Below are 15679 nucleotides of genomic sequence, written 5' to 3'. Positions count from 1 at the left end.
TTCCTCAAAAGCTACTGAAAACTACTCAAAACAAGATACCATCCTAATCCAATATAGGAAACAATGAGTCATTAGTTCAAATTGTTAGTTAAACTGTTCTTTGGTGATCACAGAGATGTGTGAATATTTGATCTGTTAAGTGGATGTATATGTCAAATTGACTGCATGACTCATTAGGCAGAGAAAAGCTGTTGCTCTCAAACATTGGATAGATGAAATAGCCCGATAGATAGAAAGTTTGCGAAGTGATTTCATCATACCTTGGCATAGTTTTTTTCAAATGCAATTATACAGTAGTTTATTTTGATACACTTAAAAATAGGGTTTTTGGTATCTTATTTTAAAAGACATTTTGATGTATCTTTGCCTATCCTTGTTGGTGAGTCAATATTATCAGACGATACTGGCTTATCACAGATATAATGCAAATAGAAATAGAAGCACAGACACATAACAAAGACAAAAAAATATTTGGCACAACGAACACCCGAAGGACAGGAAAGAAGAAAGGACATACTTCTGCTACACAAAGTTATATATTTTTTAAGACCTTTCTCTCATCTTGGCTTGGTTCTCGTGAAAAATTGGATACATTTGCTTCTTTAGGGCTCTGAACATGATCAAACTGAATCAATCTGGGAAGGGAAAAAAATCCCTTTTTGGTGGAACTACTCATAAATGAGATAAAATAATTACAATAATAATCTGAGACTGTAGTATCCACGATAAATGAGTATATCAAACATTCAATTAAAAGATTAAATCTTCATGCTGTAGTTTCAGAGAACATGATGATATGTAACCTTATAGGAGCACATGTTAGAGCACATACATATATACATATACATTATGCAAATGTTGCTGTGTTTGTTATTATGTTGTATACAGATGAATAGTGCCATAGGTGTGTAGCCTGGAGGATAAATCGTTATTTTACTATCCACTTTGCTGTATGGGGCCTGTGCTTGACTTAGACTCTTATCTAAAGATGCAGCGGCAACATTTTCTCTCAGGAAGTGAAAAAATGTAGACAACAAAAGTCACACAGACACAGACACACACAGGCAGATGTCCTCACCCTGACCCCCATGAAGCGGTCTCTGAGTACAATCCAAGACAGCAGGAAGACAAAGGCCTTGTTACAACAGAAGAGCGCTGACACGTCTGTTGTGTTGATCTTCCTGAGGGCCTGCAGGTACAGGTAGTTGGTGAGGATCCACAGCAGGCCAAAGGGAGCTACCTTAGTGAAAAAGACCTTCGGTGTCAGCCCGTCGTCCCCGAAAAACCTACAGCACTCTCTGTGCAGGGACACAACGCAGAGCACAGTGTTAGCATATTGAAAATTGTGGTATAACTAATTAAAGAGTTGATAAATATTATTATGATCTGGGACTTTAATCAATATTTATGATCATAAACAGCTTTGTCTGAACAAATAATACAAGAGAGACCAGAGACTCTAATCAGCAGTGAGTGTGTAAAGTAAATCACATTTTAATACTTGTATCCAAATGAACACTTTCATCGCAGTGCATGTGGGACCAACTCTGCTTGAGAAATAAGTAAATATTTACGAATAAAATCTGATCTGCAAGGCACTGAAGTAAAATGTTTCTGAGCTAAACTTCAGCTGTCTCCATTAATGAAACTAAAATATTAATTTCCTCTTATATGATGTGTTTTTGCCAATTCCTGGTTACACTTTAGAGTTTAAATAAATATCTAAAAGTACACAGAGTAAAAAAAGCAGAGAGGCATGACAAATATTAGTGAATCTAAGACTGAAATATTTTCGTCTTCCTCACTTCTCAGCGTTTCTTAACAAGACTCTCGGATTTCAGTTTCTAGATGTGAAGTTCCAAATGCGTGTAATGCTAGGCTTCGACATGTCAATATGTTATAAATACTAAACACAAATGTATGTAACAGTATGGTATGTGAAATGTGCCATACTTACATACTTTGGAAGCAAAACTGAAACATTTTGACATTTTGTTATCTTGAAGAACTGATAAAAACTTTAAGGGCTTTCTTCCTGGCCATGTATGAAGCTAAGACATATGCTATGGATGTTTTTCAGTGGATATCTTCATCACATTATGGCTTAAGTCTGGACTTGAAATGCCCCTGATACATAATGTATCAGTATCAAAATACTTGGTAGTGATCCTGTCAGCTCTGTTACTGTTTTTAACTCAACAAGATGTGACGTTGCGTCACTCTGCTGTAATGCCAAGAAATATTTATTCTACTCCCAAACTACGACTCCCCCAATAATATAACTTGACTTTGTTTTTGAGACACTGGCATTTCTACTGTTTATAGTGTTCTTGATGTACACAGTTTACCCTAAAAGCATCTGGCCCTGTGAAAGTGACGAAGAAGCAATAAATGAGGAGTGGCAGGTACCACATTCGAGTCCTGCCAGATACTGAAGAGCAGCAGTGCTCTGAATCATCTCCAAGAGAGCTGAGTCTGCACTAAAACACACTGCCAACACCCCACTTTTTAGACAACAACACTAATTCAGAGGCAACCACATTAAAGTCTATCATCATTTCATCACAGGCACTCGATACACCAGCGTCAAATCGGTTTGTTTCTTCTTTCCTGTTGCACTTGTGAGACTTCAGAAAGAATTCCAGCTCTACAGCTGTGCTGAGGAAGGTGCTGATGATGGATTACATGTATATAGTGTTTTATCTTACACACTCAAAGTGTGAAGGGGGTGGGGGTTGAGGAACTGCTCTCAATCACCACCAATGTGTAGCACCCATCTGGGTGATGCACGGCAGCCATTTCCAGCAGATGCTCACCACTCATCAGCTTGAGGTGGAGAGGGAGGGAAACATAGAGCCATTTACACTGAGGGATGATTAGATGGCCAGATAGAGAAAGCCAGGTTGGGAATTTTGCCGGGGGAACTCCCTACTCTTTTCGATAAATTCCCATGGAGCTTTAATGACCACAGTGAGCCAGGACATCTCATCTGAAGTATGGCATCTCCTACAGCATGTAATTTTAGGATTTTATTAGAAGGCCCAGAGGGAAGACTGCCCCCTAAAGACTACCCCCTAGTGGCCCACCATCAACTCTTCCAGCAATAACTTAGTTTTCCCTGGAAGTCTCATCATTCAGGAGAAACAGTGTACATGTTAGAATGGCTGCTGGCAAATATGGAAGATGTTTTTAAACCATCTAGTAGCTCATGAAGTCAACAGTTACACTTTAAAGGAGCTGCATTTCAAATCAAAGTGTTTCAGATGAGAAAAGCAGTCTCTGGTGCTTGACATATTAAAGAGTGTGGGCATCGTTTATGTTTGGCTTCTATTGAGCAAAATCAGCAATAGAAGTGATGACATGGAATCTATTTACAAAAAGGATCAGATAATGTAAGACAATGTAATGCAAGGTTTACTTGTAGGAGCCAAATGTGGTGTTTTGTGCATTCAGATTGGGTGTCGCTCTGCTATTACCTGGGGTCAAGTACATAAAGGCAGCATTCAAACTTTTGTAGGCAGGTGTTTTTGTCCCGGAAGGGCAAAGGGTTTTTGAAACCTTTGTTTGACAATCTACTGCATGGAGTATATGGTTTTATAGCTACCCCTGTTGACATTGTGGAGGATTACAAATACCTGGGAGTGCACACTGACAATAAAGTGGACTGGGCCAAGAACTCTCAAGCCCTCTACAGGAAGGGTCAAAGCCGTCTCTATTTTCTGAAGAGGCCGAGGTCCTTCAACATCTGCAGGACGATGCTGAGGATGTTTTATGAGTCTGTGCTGGCCAGTGCTATCCTGTTTGCTGTCGCATGCTGGGGCAGCAAGTTGAGGGTAGCGGACGCTAACAGACTCAGCAAACTGATCCACAAGGCCAGTGACGTTGTGGGGGTGGAGTTGGACTGTCGGTGGTGTCAGGGAGGAGGATGCTGTCCAAACTACATGTCATCTTGTACAATGTCTCCCACCCACTCCATGACATGCTGCTCAAAACAGGAGCACTTTCAGTGCAAGACTTATTCCCCCCAAATGCACCACAGAGCGCCACAGGAAGTCATTCCTGCCAGTGGACATCAAACTTTATAACTCCTCCCTCTAAGTGTCTGACACATGGACACTTAGTTAGTTTTAAACTGGACATTATTATCTGTTTTATGCAATAGCACCTGCTTAATTACTTAATGTGCAGTACTCTCTGCTGCAATTCTGCTGCTACTATTTATTCATTATTATAATAATAATAATTATATAAATACTGTACCATAAAAATTCCTTTAACTATATAAATATTGTACATATCCATATTTTATTTTATTTTATATTTTTACTCTGATATTTATATTTCTTCATATACCACTATCTTTATGTATATTTCTTTTGTCTTTTGTGTAATGTGTGCAACTGTGACACAGAATTTCCCCTCGGGGATCAATAAAGTATTTCTGATTCTGATTCTGATTAGTTGAAACTGGACAAATTGACATGTCACGCTGCACGGTAAAACAAATAAACTTATTATTCAGTAACACAACAAAGCCTGGAGTTTATTAACAAAGATACAGTAAGGTAACAGAATAAAAGAAATACAGCATGTCAGCCAGTGCACTCCTGGGCTAAACCACCTCAGTAGTCAACAGTATTAGACTGAGCTACTACACTACTTATGAGCTTGTGGTCTTCCTCAGCAGATGGAGTTTGCAATATCCAAGTCTGCTACATTAAAAGCTAAGAAAAACAGCCAGTAAGTCGAAGTTGAGTTAATTTTCTTTTGGACAAAACACTGTTTTTCTAAGGTCAAGAATGAAATTTGATGCTCAACCCATGAAGGTATTTTCCAAAACAACTGCATTTGGAATTAATTCAAGGGACTTTTAAAAGGGTTTCATAACAGCCAAGAAAAGTCAAAACTTTCTCAAACTACAATTAAGAGAAGCATGGACTCCTACTATTGAAGTAAACACATGAAAATGCAGAACATGCACATTTCATTTTATGAGGTGAATTATATTTCTGTCTCTTGCAGCTACAATCTGTCAGGAAAATCTTCTCCAGCCATACTGTAGCTATAAGACAATAAGCTAGCTATTACAAATGTCTAGTCTTTGCCACTTTGTCTACCGTTTAATATATGAGACAGGACAGCGTTTACAAATGTAAACTCTCTGTCTCTATTTTCCTGAATTGTCTGAGATTCACCAGCAGGTACAATTTGAATAAACCCAAAAGAGTGCTTGATATTCAGAGCACATCAGCTCTGGCCGAGGAGCAGCAGCCCCAGATCCTTGTGTAAGCCCTCAAAAAAAAAAAGAATTACATCACAGAGATGCAGTAGAAAATAAAGCGCTGATCCCCCGACTCACCTGCCCACCACACTTTCCACCCCACCACCCTCTTTGTCTCTTTGTACTAAAGTAGCACGGCAGGTAGCAGAGATAAGACTTTTGTCTAAAGACCATGATTAATGGACTGTTTCAAATGTGAGAGCACTTCTAACACATTTTGGATTACATTCTTTCTGTTTGCTGCAGCAGCATTACTATATATGGCATGGGAACCTGATATTCCAAATTAAGTAAGCAAACTTGGGAGGTAAACAACTCTGGCTCATTTGGTGAGAGGCCTAAATTAAGATAATGCTGCTATCCTTCTTCTAAGCAGTTGGCCAAACAGGTTAAACGTGAGGTGTGTTTCCTCAGACAGAAAGGGTGTGTTGTAAAAATCTACTTTTTGTTATCTGAGTGAAGATTCCCCCATGGACACAATGGTACACTGCTTGATATTGTATATTTTGATGTTTAATATTTTGAGATTAAATTGACTTCTCTATTGTACCTGACTTTAATGGATTTATTCTGCTGGCTAATTTGCTCATCCTACCTCATTTACTTGTGACCTCTGGTAACCAGCTACACACTGATTATGGTCAAATGTGATTTTTTTTGTATATTATTTTAAAGCATTAAAAGGTCAAATTATCCAATAATTTAGAGGGGGAAAAAACATTTTTTGAAGAAGTGTTTTTCCCGTCCTGTTTAAAATCTCACGTTCGTTTTTGGGGATCTTGAACCCCAGGTTGGGTACCACTACATTCATATATTTCCCACAAGGCTTATCCACATTTCCCATAACGTGCCTGAGCATTTCAGCTGTAGGTGTCATCTGTATAAAAAGCAATAGCGAGCCTATTTGTTTTTTTAGTTGAGAAAAAAACAGCCAAATGAATGCGTTGCATTGTGATCCACTGAGGCTGCTGCTGATGGGAAAATTGATTTTGTTGTAGTTGTATCTGGATAAGAAACATATTGACTTTACATAATGGTGTGTGTATTGGCTTGCTAACCATGACAGTAAGAATAAATAATACAAAAACAAACTTTTAGAAATTAAAATAAACCAATTTTATTAAATTAATGAAAGCGACATCACTGTCAGTTTCTTTTTAATAGTGTTGAAGTGTTTTAGGGGGGATAGGGTGCAATGTTTTGCTCCTCGACTCTGGAACAGCCTCTTTGGCTTACGTTGTAGTTACACACTTATTTCTCCTTGTTTTATAAATTGTCTTCTCCCTCCTACCTTTACTTCTTCTTCCTGTAAAGCACTTTCTAGCTTTGATTTTAAAAAGTGCTATATAGACATAGCCCGTTACCTTGCTTGCATGCAGTGAGTCTTCTCACCTGAACCTCTGTCTGGGTGTCTGCCTCTCTGGACTCTTGCACAGGTGGCCAATGTAATAGAGGGGGAAGAAGAGGCAGTTCCAGGAGGTGGCGAACCAGGTGAGGGTGAAGGGAGCGTCAAACTGCTTAAAGGTCAGCTTGGCCAGCTGGGTGGAGCCTGCCCAAGACGTGCACACGCATATCACCATGGCGACCCCCCACAGGGCCTTCCGCACCTGTAAGGTCGTTACTCTGATGCAGCAGTGGAGCTTCCGTCTGCTGGTGCCGGACTCTGCTCCTGCCACACCACCAGCCGTCTGTGCGTCTGTGGTGCCCACCACATTCTCCCTGGCGCGGTCTTCTCCTATTGATGGACACATACAGGTTACATGCAATGATGCATCAATGATTGCAAATTTGTTCTATGATCAGGATTTTTTTTTAATTTTCCCAAATTATCCTTGTTGAAATGGGATTTAAGCACATTTTTAACTAAAGACAACATCATTTATATATTTAAGAAGAAGATATACTTTATTTATTTATTGTATTTCTGCAAGTTCTAATGTTGTTTAGCATTATACATGTCCATATACAAATAATTTAATTATCTGTTGCAGTAAATCTGAACTAAGAGCTCTTTAGAGCTCGAATGAGACTCTTTTATCTGTGTGAGTGTCTTCGGGTCATCCGTGTCTTGCCATCTTTTTCTGGATAAAAATAGCTGCTTTCACTGTTTAATTGAACTTGAAGGTAATCAATCAGACATCTGAGTTAAAAATGTGGTGATCAAGTGTGACAGGCTGCAGCCAAACAGAGGACAAAAGAGGACAGATCTGATATCCAACCCAAGACGACCTCATGACTTACAATGACGTGTGGGTGTGTGGGTGTGTTTTTGTGTGTTTGCCCAAGCGCACACGCAGCAACACTTAACTTTTGTCTTGCTCCTGTCAAAGCCTGATAGCCTCCATACGTCTTCAGTAATGAGTGAATTGAAGCATATTGTTGACGTGATGTTTTCAGTCCCACTCACACCCACTCTGTTCTTCTAAACGGATTCACTTACCAAGGTCATTTCGTTCCCTTGAGTCATTAAACTTACTCATGGATACACTGTCTACTGTCTCCTCGAAACATTTCACATAAAGCTGTATAATCATGTGTAAAAGTTTAAAAGTTCAGACACTCAAACGCAACATTTGAGATGACCTTCCAATTGCTCAGGTCCTCTGCTTGGACATTTATTCTCCAGATAATGCTAGATGCATTATTGATACAGCAGATCTTCATTCAGACAGGTTATCTGCCTCTCAGTGATATTGTGCACTGATGTAACATTAAGATAGCTTGGTTAAGACTAACAGCAAAAAAGGACACAATCATTAGTAAAGCCCTAATAAATCAGACCGTCTCTGAGCCAGACCAGAACCTATAGCTATACTTTCACCACAGAACACAAAACTGCAAAGCCACAAAAAACAACAATCCCATATCAGCTCTGTTCCATAAGGGTTGTATAATATGTACCATGAGTTGTCTCTAGCTTCCTGCCTTCCAACAAGTTAAAAAAGAGGGATCTCCCTAATGGTGATTCCAGAGGTAATGATATGCCGCAGGGAGCCTTTTTCAGATTCATCTGCATTGTGCAATGCTGACTGGAATACAGAACGCACTTCAAAAGACCTCAGTGAGACAAGAATAAATCTAACTTAAGTTGGTCGTTACACTGTGGGAAAAAATTATTATACAGCATCAACAAGACACTGATCTCTCTCATATTATTTTAGTTGTCCTGTGTCATTTTATTGCCATACACCTAAAGACACCTTCTATATTCATGTTAATGTGATGTGTGTCATCAACTCACACACGGCAACTCATTCTTCCTGGGAGAGCTGCCTATGACCTTGCCAGGTGGTCCCCGGGCTCTCTGCTGAATGCACAGGAGATTCTAATTTCTGTTTATCTACTAGAGGGGGTGAAAATGTGATGCAATTAAGATGAAATTGTGCAACATTATTTGGACATCACGAACAATGCTCTCTGCTGCTGCACAAGGGCTAAACAGCACTGACAGCACTGACAACCCTGAGGTGAATTTGGCAGCAATGAAAGATGATTCAAGATCATTGTCTGTTATTGCAACGAAAAGATGAATCAGCAAATACCAAAAAAAAAAGAAGAGAGAGAGACAGATACAGGTGGATGTCTGTCAAAGTCTTGGCCACAAGGGTGAGAATTATGTTTCTCTATTCTGAGCTCCAAGCCTCTTTGTCTCGTTCTGAAGGTCATCTCTTGTTTACGCTGCTCGTTTTTTGTCCTTCCTGGGCCCCCGTCCCACATCGCATGGCTATGGCCACTGCTTCATACTGCAGCACAGTTTAATCTTCAAAATGCAGTGATGGGCCACACCAATCAGCCCCGAGAGAGGCACTGGCGCCCAGCTAAGCATTTTCAGCTCTGGCACATGTGAACGCATGACAACATTATGGGTAGTGATATTCCTGTCACCCAGCCCACACTCCTCAATGAAGCTGTTACCATAATACTCTGAATATGATATATTATCTCTTTTATTAAATGAAACCCAGTTGTGTAAATTATTAATTAAAGCTTCTATGATGAAATGCTTTTTCCTCTGAAGCCCTGACTTAATGGTTTAAAAGTGACGCACTTTTTTACACTTAGCCTGACGGGGACTAATGATACTGAATCAACATTGCCTGCCAGTGATGAACAATATGAAACACGGCTGAACTCATCTGCGTGAGAGAGCTGGGTCAGTGAAGTGGCTGAGCGAGGTATAAAGGCTCCTACGCTAATGACATTTGAAGCCATAATTACCATGACTGAAACACCAAGAAAGAGTCTCCTTCTGTAACTGCTAAATGATTAACTGAAAGCTCTGAGCCTTAACAGTTTGTAATCAGATGTCAACCGTCAAGGTATCCGATGTCAACCGTCAAGGTCAGCCCGTGACCCAAAGGAAAGCTTGCAACGCAACCTTTGGCTTGATTTAGTGATTTTCTATTTTTTTTTTTTTTTTTTTTTTTTAATACTCCAGCCTTTTTCATACCAAAACAGATTAGGGCAGATTAGGGCTAGTAGCGGCTGACTTTTGGCAAAGATGGTTAATTTAACACTAGATGAAAATATCTCCACTCATTCAACAACACATTCTCTGTCCAAATGTGCTTAAATGAACCTAACAGACATCTGTGAAATCACTGGAAGCAGGAAGAAAGAGTTTGGCATCCTTGTAGGACCAGCTTTGGATCAACTCTGACAGCCGTATATGGCTTCTCCTTGCTGCCTCTTCAAATGTATTCATCCCAACCACTCACAATCAAGGGCTTACGAACACCGTGGAATTCAATATTTACAGGTAAAGGTGGTTCTCAAGAGTAGAGAAAGGGTCAAAAGCATTTATCAACAGCCCTCCCGGGTCTTTACATAGAACCATACAATACTTTTCTCCTTAATTAACATTTTAGGAGAAACTTCTACATGTTCTGGGTGGTACTTCTCCACCTGTGTAAAAATCAGTAGCAGAATCAGCCTCTTAACCACTAAAGGCACAGTAAATACATTTTTTTTCTCATATGTTCATTTGTCAGCCTTTAGTGTTTTAGTATGCGGAGCACCTCATAGGCGGAGTATCGAATATATGTCCTAATCCCAGTAGGGTCGAAGCACTGCGATTGGTGTTGAGACTTATCTGGCCATTAAGTAGCCAGTTTTCCAGTTTTTCCTCCATCTCAGTCCATGCTTCCCTGCTTCCCGACCAGCCTCATTCTCACTACCACTCTCCTCCCTCCCCCTCCAAGACTCTGCAGTGCAGGTCTCTCCTGCTGATAGCTGCAAATCCCAAACGTGCCAGCAGAGCCCTGCCTGACTGCCTATTCTCACACTTCACAGAACCTGGCCATGACAAGCCTGAGAAAGACACCGCTAGCTCCCTGAACGGGCCACCACCCTCACCATCCACCACTCTCTCTGCCCTGCTACTCCCAGGGCAGGAACAAAGATCCCAGCAGGCAGCAGGGACGATAGCATCAGGCTTGGGTTGGTTTGTCAGGGTGGCCATACAACTGTCGGGAGGGCTTCGCTGGGATCTCAACTAAGTTGGAGACACTGAAGTAAGGGGGGTTTGTCTGTTTGGCTACACCTCTGTGGTAGTAAGAGTGCTCTGCAGCGCTCTGCCCCAGTGATTCAAGAGGGTAAACAGATCAATCACCAATACAGAGGAACTCTTCTCCTTGTCTTACTTTCTGCTGGGTCACTGCTTGGTGATGAATATGAATTGACTGGTGCAACTTATTAATTCCGTCATGCTCATAATCAAGCATTACAGTGCTTGTTTGACTAAGCGTTGTTTACACAGTTCATATTAAACAGCTTTAATACCATAAGTTTACCTTTGGGTATAATGATATAGATTTTAAAAAATTTTTCTTTGTACAAATGTAAGATAGAAATGCAAAATGTGTGTTCATCTTTAAACTCATCTGTGGCTGTCACACAACATCAATCATTGCATCAGTGCTCCTAATAAAAATAAATCCTTCAATCCCATGTTGACTTATTTGGTTTGTCATTTCTGACATGTAAGTCAAAGTCTGAGTCTCTAATGGTTTAAAAAGTAAGACAATTTATAGGAATTTGTTATGAACTATAACCTACAAATATGACATTAGACATTGGACAGAGAGAGATGGTAGTTTTTTTCCTGGCAGACAGGCGGTCACACAGACAGACAGCAGTCACTGTCTTTGTAATCTCCACATCTGACAGACAGTGGGAGTCTGTGATACCTGGCTGTGGCAGCATGACCTGACCAAGCTGTCAGTTAGAGAGGCCGTTCAACACACCAGAGCAAGCTCATCTAACAAGCCTGTCCCACTCAATAACACAACAGAGAGACAGGCGGAAAACACACCCTGCTGCGTCAACCAGCTGATGGGTGGGACCACATGGGCTGAGGGTACAAAGGCCCAGGAGGGCAGACAAGGGCGGGACGACTGTTACTGATCCTGCTCTCCTTAATTCCCAACTGGTTTCTCCTTCAACCTCAAAGGACAACGGAGCGAACTTCCTCTGTGAGTAGCAAACTTGTTGTTTATCACTGCTCTGACCCAGCTGGTCCAACAGATGCTCATGATACAGGTCACTGCTGTGGCCCAATGATGCCTCATTGGTTAGTGACACGACAAAACACTGGTGCAGGTAGGCCAGAGTGTGTTTGTGTGTTACAGCAGAGGAATAGCAATTACTCATATTTGTCACAGGGTACACTGCCCAACAGTAGATCTCCCAGTTTTGAAGCATCCCTCCCTCTCTCTTGCAGTCCCTTACAGCAGTGAATATAGTGTGATGGACCTGGAGTTTAACAGACTGGCAAGAGTCCCAGCACTTTCTGTTACAAATCAATACTTAAAAGATTAGCCACAGCGTCCCTGTTGAAGTAATGAATAGGCAACCACCGTAGGTGTACACTGAGTGTCTGCCCAAACAGCGGTTTTTCTCTCTCCCTGCAACCCACAGCCATTGGCAGGGACTCTGTCAGACTCACATAAGCCTCACTTACATCTTAACCTTCCCGTTACGTCACTGGTGTAAAATGACCCTTACAGTTTGATGACTGAATGGTTTTTAATGACATCAAAAGATAAAGGAAGTTTATCAAACAAGATTTAGATTCTGAATGAACTGCCAACTAAGTCTTTTTCACAGATGAACAGCACTGAAGCACACAGCACACGTTTTTGCTGACACTATCCTCTCTCTGGTTGCTATTGCTACAACTGCTGTAAGGATGGTGGAAATATTTTGCTATTTCAGCTTTGTAATAATTAGCCCTTTAGGCAAACCACAACTGTACCGTCTGGTGTACTGGCTGCATTAGACATTTGGAGAGGACAGGCAGCCTTACTGCACCCTGAAGAAAGCTTTCGGATCAACTCCCTCAATTTCGGATTAGAGTTCAGAGCTTCCTCTTTACACATTTTTGCAGAGGATTTTGCTCAACGATGAAACACTACTACAGTGTTACAGAGGGCATTTTCCTATGAAATACACACACACAATGAATGAATTTAACACTTTACGTCTCTCCAATGACATGTTATTAATTATAACTGAAAGCTTTCTCTGCACACGCACTCTGCATTTGATAAACCTGAGCAAAAGCTTGGCCTCTTAATAAAATAAAAGCCCTGTCGTGTATTCATAGCACACTTATCAAGCAAGAAAGGCCAATTTCACTTGCTTTTAAAATGAATGTAGACTGAAGGAGAAGCCTCACTTTTACTCCTCTGACGGCCTCCAAAGCTCCAGTTACATTCAAAGGATGAAAGTAAGACATAACATTTTAATGGAGCTTGGAAAGTAAACACTGACATTAAGGTCAACGCTGCTTCCGGTGATTTTTTAACACTGATGCAGGTCAAACACACAGATGTGCATGTTTCACCTTTGTTTTGGCAGATGTAGCCTCATCTCCGTACTGAGGTTGTTGCGGCTTGTGTAAATGACAGTCCACAAGAAAATCTCCCTGATAATGCTGCTCTCTAGAAAACACTGAAAATCCAACACTATGATAAATTAGTTCATTATTCTGTACATTGTGATCTAAACCTCTACTTATGTGTGTGCACAGTTATAATTTGCTATCATTCTAATGATATACAGTAACCTGTGGTCAATGCATATTGAGCCCCAGGGAAAGGCTCAGTGTGCCCATAACAGCAGTGAAATATGACCAGCATCCTGGGGGAACGCATACGATTAATCGCTTTTAAAAGATGCCTGTTCTGTTTCAAAGCGTGTAATGAAATTACAGAGATTAAAGGGACTTTTATGAACTTCTTACCCCATTGACACAGGGACAACACAGACATCATCACTGGAAACACATTAAGAGAAATCAATAATTATCATCCATGGGATGCTGCTTGGGTGCGTTTGTCAGGAGAACACATAAAAGGAAGAGGTAAATACTCCAGATGAAGACTGTGAATTAAACTTGTGGCTGTAGGAGACAGCAGTAGACTCCCACTTTTGTTACAAAACAAAATGAAGCAGCATTAAAGGAACATATGATTCTGGCTGTGCTGCCTGGTGATATATTGTTGTGTTACTAGTCTCGAGGTGAGGATTGTACCACTAAGTCTGATGTCAAAATTGATTGGTCCCGCCTTTACCTCAAAGCACAAAGTCTGACTGCATCTGACTTGATAGTTCCTGAAGAAAATGTTGGTGATCTAGTGACGCCACCAAATGAAGGAAGCCGAGCAAATTAGACTCCTTCATTTTGTTTTGCAACGAATATGTCACAACATCTCCACAGTCTGGCACTGTGGATGATAACTGGACACAAAAAAGGAGAAAAAAAGACCACTGAAGATCCTAGACTAAAAAAAAAAAATGTTTTTGACAGTCGGCGCAGGTTGTTGAAGTGAAGAGAGCAGAGGTTTTAGAGCGGGTGTTACATAAACAGCAGAGTCTCAGAAAAGCTGTGTGTTGATCTGCTGTGGCCCCCTGTGATTCCCTCTTCCTTCAAAGCAGCTGCTGAAACAGGGAGCCGAACGCTCACATCATAAACTCTACAGCTACGACTCCCTTCAACAATTTACAATACTGTGTCACCCCCAACACAAACAAACACACATACATACTTACACATTTTACAATCCTTTCTCCATTCGTGGCCTCGTCTCACAGCAAAGCTTTTGTTAATTCTGTATACAGAAGCTTGTCAAATAACAGCCCACCATCTGAGTTATTCTGATAATAAAATATTCTGAGCTGACATTCACACTAATAAGCTTAAAATCGTTGGTTACCCAGCAGCAGTGATTATTCGTAGGTTATCCAGGATGCCTTACAGTGACTGAATATATGCAACACAGTTTAAACAGCTCCAGCATCTTAGTTAGTTAGTTCATTTTCTGCAGTGTACATATAAAAACACATGCATATTTATTTCATATTCAAGCAGCTGGTCTAGTCATAAATTATGAATAATGAAGAATTTTTCGTATATTTTCCCCATTAATACCCCAGACTGCAGACTGTGAAATCCCAAACAATAGGAGCATAGAGAGTTAAGCTTCACTGACAAGTTTTAGTCAGCAAGCTCTGCAGCGGAAGTTCTGACTCCCAAAACTTCTGTAACAGACAATAAGAAGTAAACTGTGTCACAAGTAGTTATATTATTGTCTTCAGAATTAACTTTTGTATTAATTATAACTTGAAAACCGCTTTTTCTTTAGTTACACTGACATTTTGGCAAAATAACTCCGCTTGCTGTGGTGTCACAAGTATATCGGTCGCCATCAGTGTTCATTTAAGCACTACCTCACTGCACTGGACAAAGTACAGCTACCAGCGACCATCTCCTAACATAACATTAAGCTGATCAAACAGAAATTTTCCCTGTAAGTCATCATAACCACAATTTTCATATACTATGACATGTGTACGTGTGTTTTACTTGTGCCAAAAAAAATTAAATAATGAGGTTGTAGGGATAAATGTACACTAAGAATGCAGGAGAGATGCAAATATACAAGGGATTACTTCAGATGCACAGCGCTAAACTGGTGTGAAATCAGCAGCCAATTCAGTGTTCTGCCAAACACAATGACATTCAGCAGTGCTCTGTGCTGAGGGGTAGATTAAGAAATGCATAACATCGCTCCTTTGCACAAGCATGAGGCTGAGGAGAACATCAGAGGAGGCGTACTGTACAGTCACGAAGAGAGCTATGCTTGGTCAAGAAATCAGGACAGGTGTGCTGGGAGTGATGCAGCAACACGCACGCATACACAGGAGCCGGAGAGGAGTTATCCCTTCATTTACTCAGCAGGAAATGTCAATTTTCCTAATTGTGCTCCTGCAGATCAGAGAATCTCTCAGACAAGGCAGGGAGACCCTGATCCACCATGAAGCCACTACAGGCAGACTGAAGAGCACTCTGACAGAGCATTTAACAGATCAATAACATGTTTACTGCTGGGTTCA

At 40.7% G+C, this 15679-nt stretch overlaps 1 protein-coding gene across 1 annotated transcript in view; it reads right to left on the bottom strand.

The window, feature by feature from the left end:
* The window catches only part of slc35f3b (solute carrier family 35 member F3b), a 46484-nt gene that overhangs the window by 3887 nt on the left and 26918 nt on the right, over positions 1-15679 (bottom strand). The window contains exons 3-4 of the mRNA XM_046071473.1: positions 6674-7016; positions 1079-1298 (exon numbers count right to left, since the gene is read on the bottom strand). Of these exons, the coding sequence (XP_045927429.1) occupies positions 1079-1298; positions 6674-7016 (563 nt within the window). The remainder of the gene's footprint in view (positions 1-1078; positions 1299-6673; positions 7017-15679) is intronic.

This window comes from Micropterus dolomieu, linkage group LG15, assembly GCF_021292245.1.
Source record: "Micropterus dolomieu isolate WLL.071019.BEF.003 ecotype Adirondacks linkage group LG15, ASM2129224v1, whole genome shotgun sequence".
Classification (NCBI taxonomy): domain Eukaryota; kingdom Metazoa; phylum Chordata; class Actinopteri; order Centrarchiformes; family Centrarchidae; genus Micropterus; species Micropterus dolomieu.
This window is presented reverse-complemented; position numbering and strand designations above follow the sequence as displayed.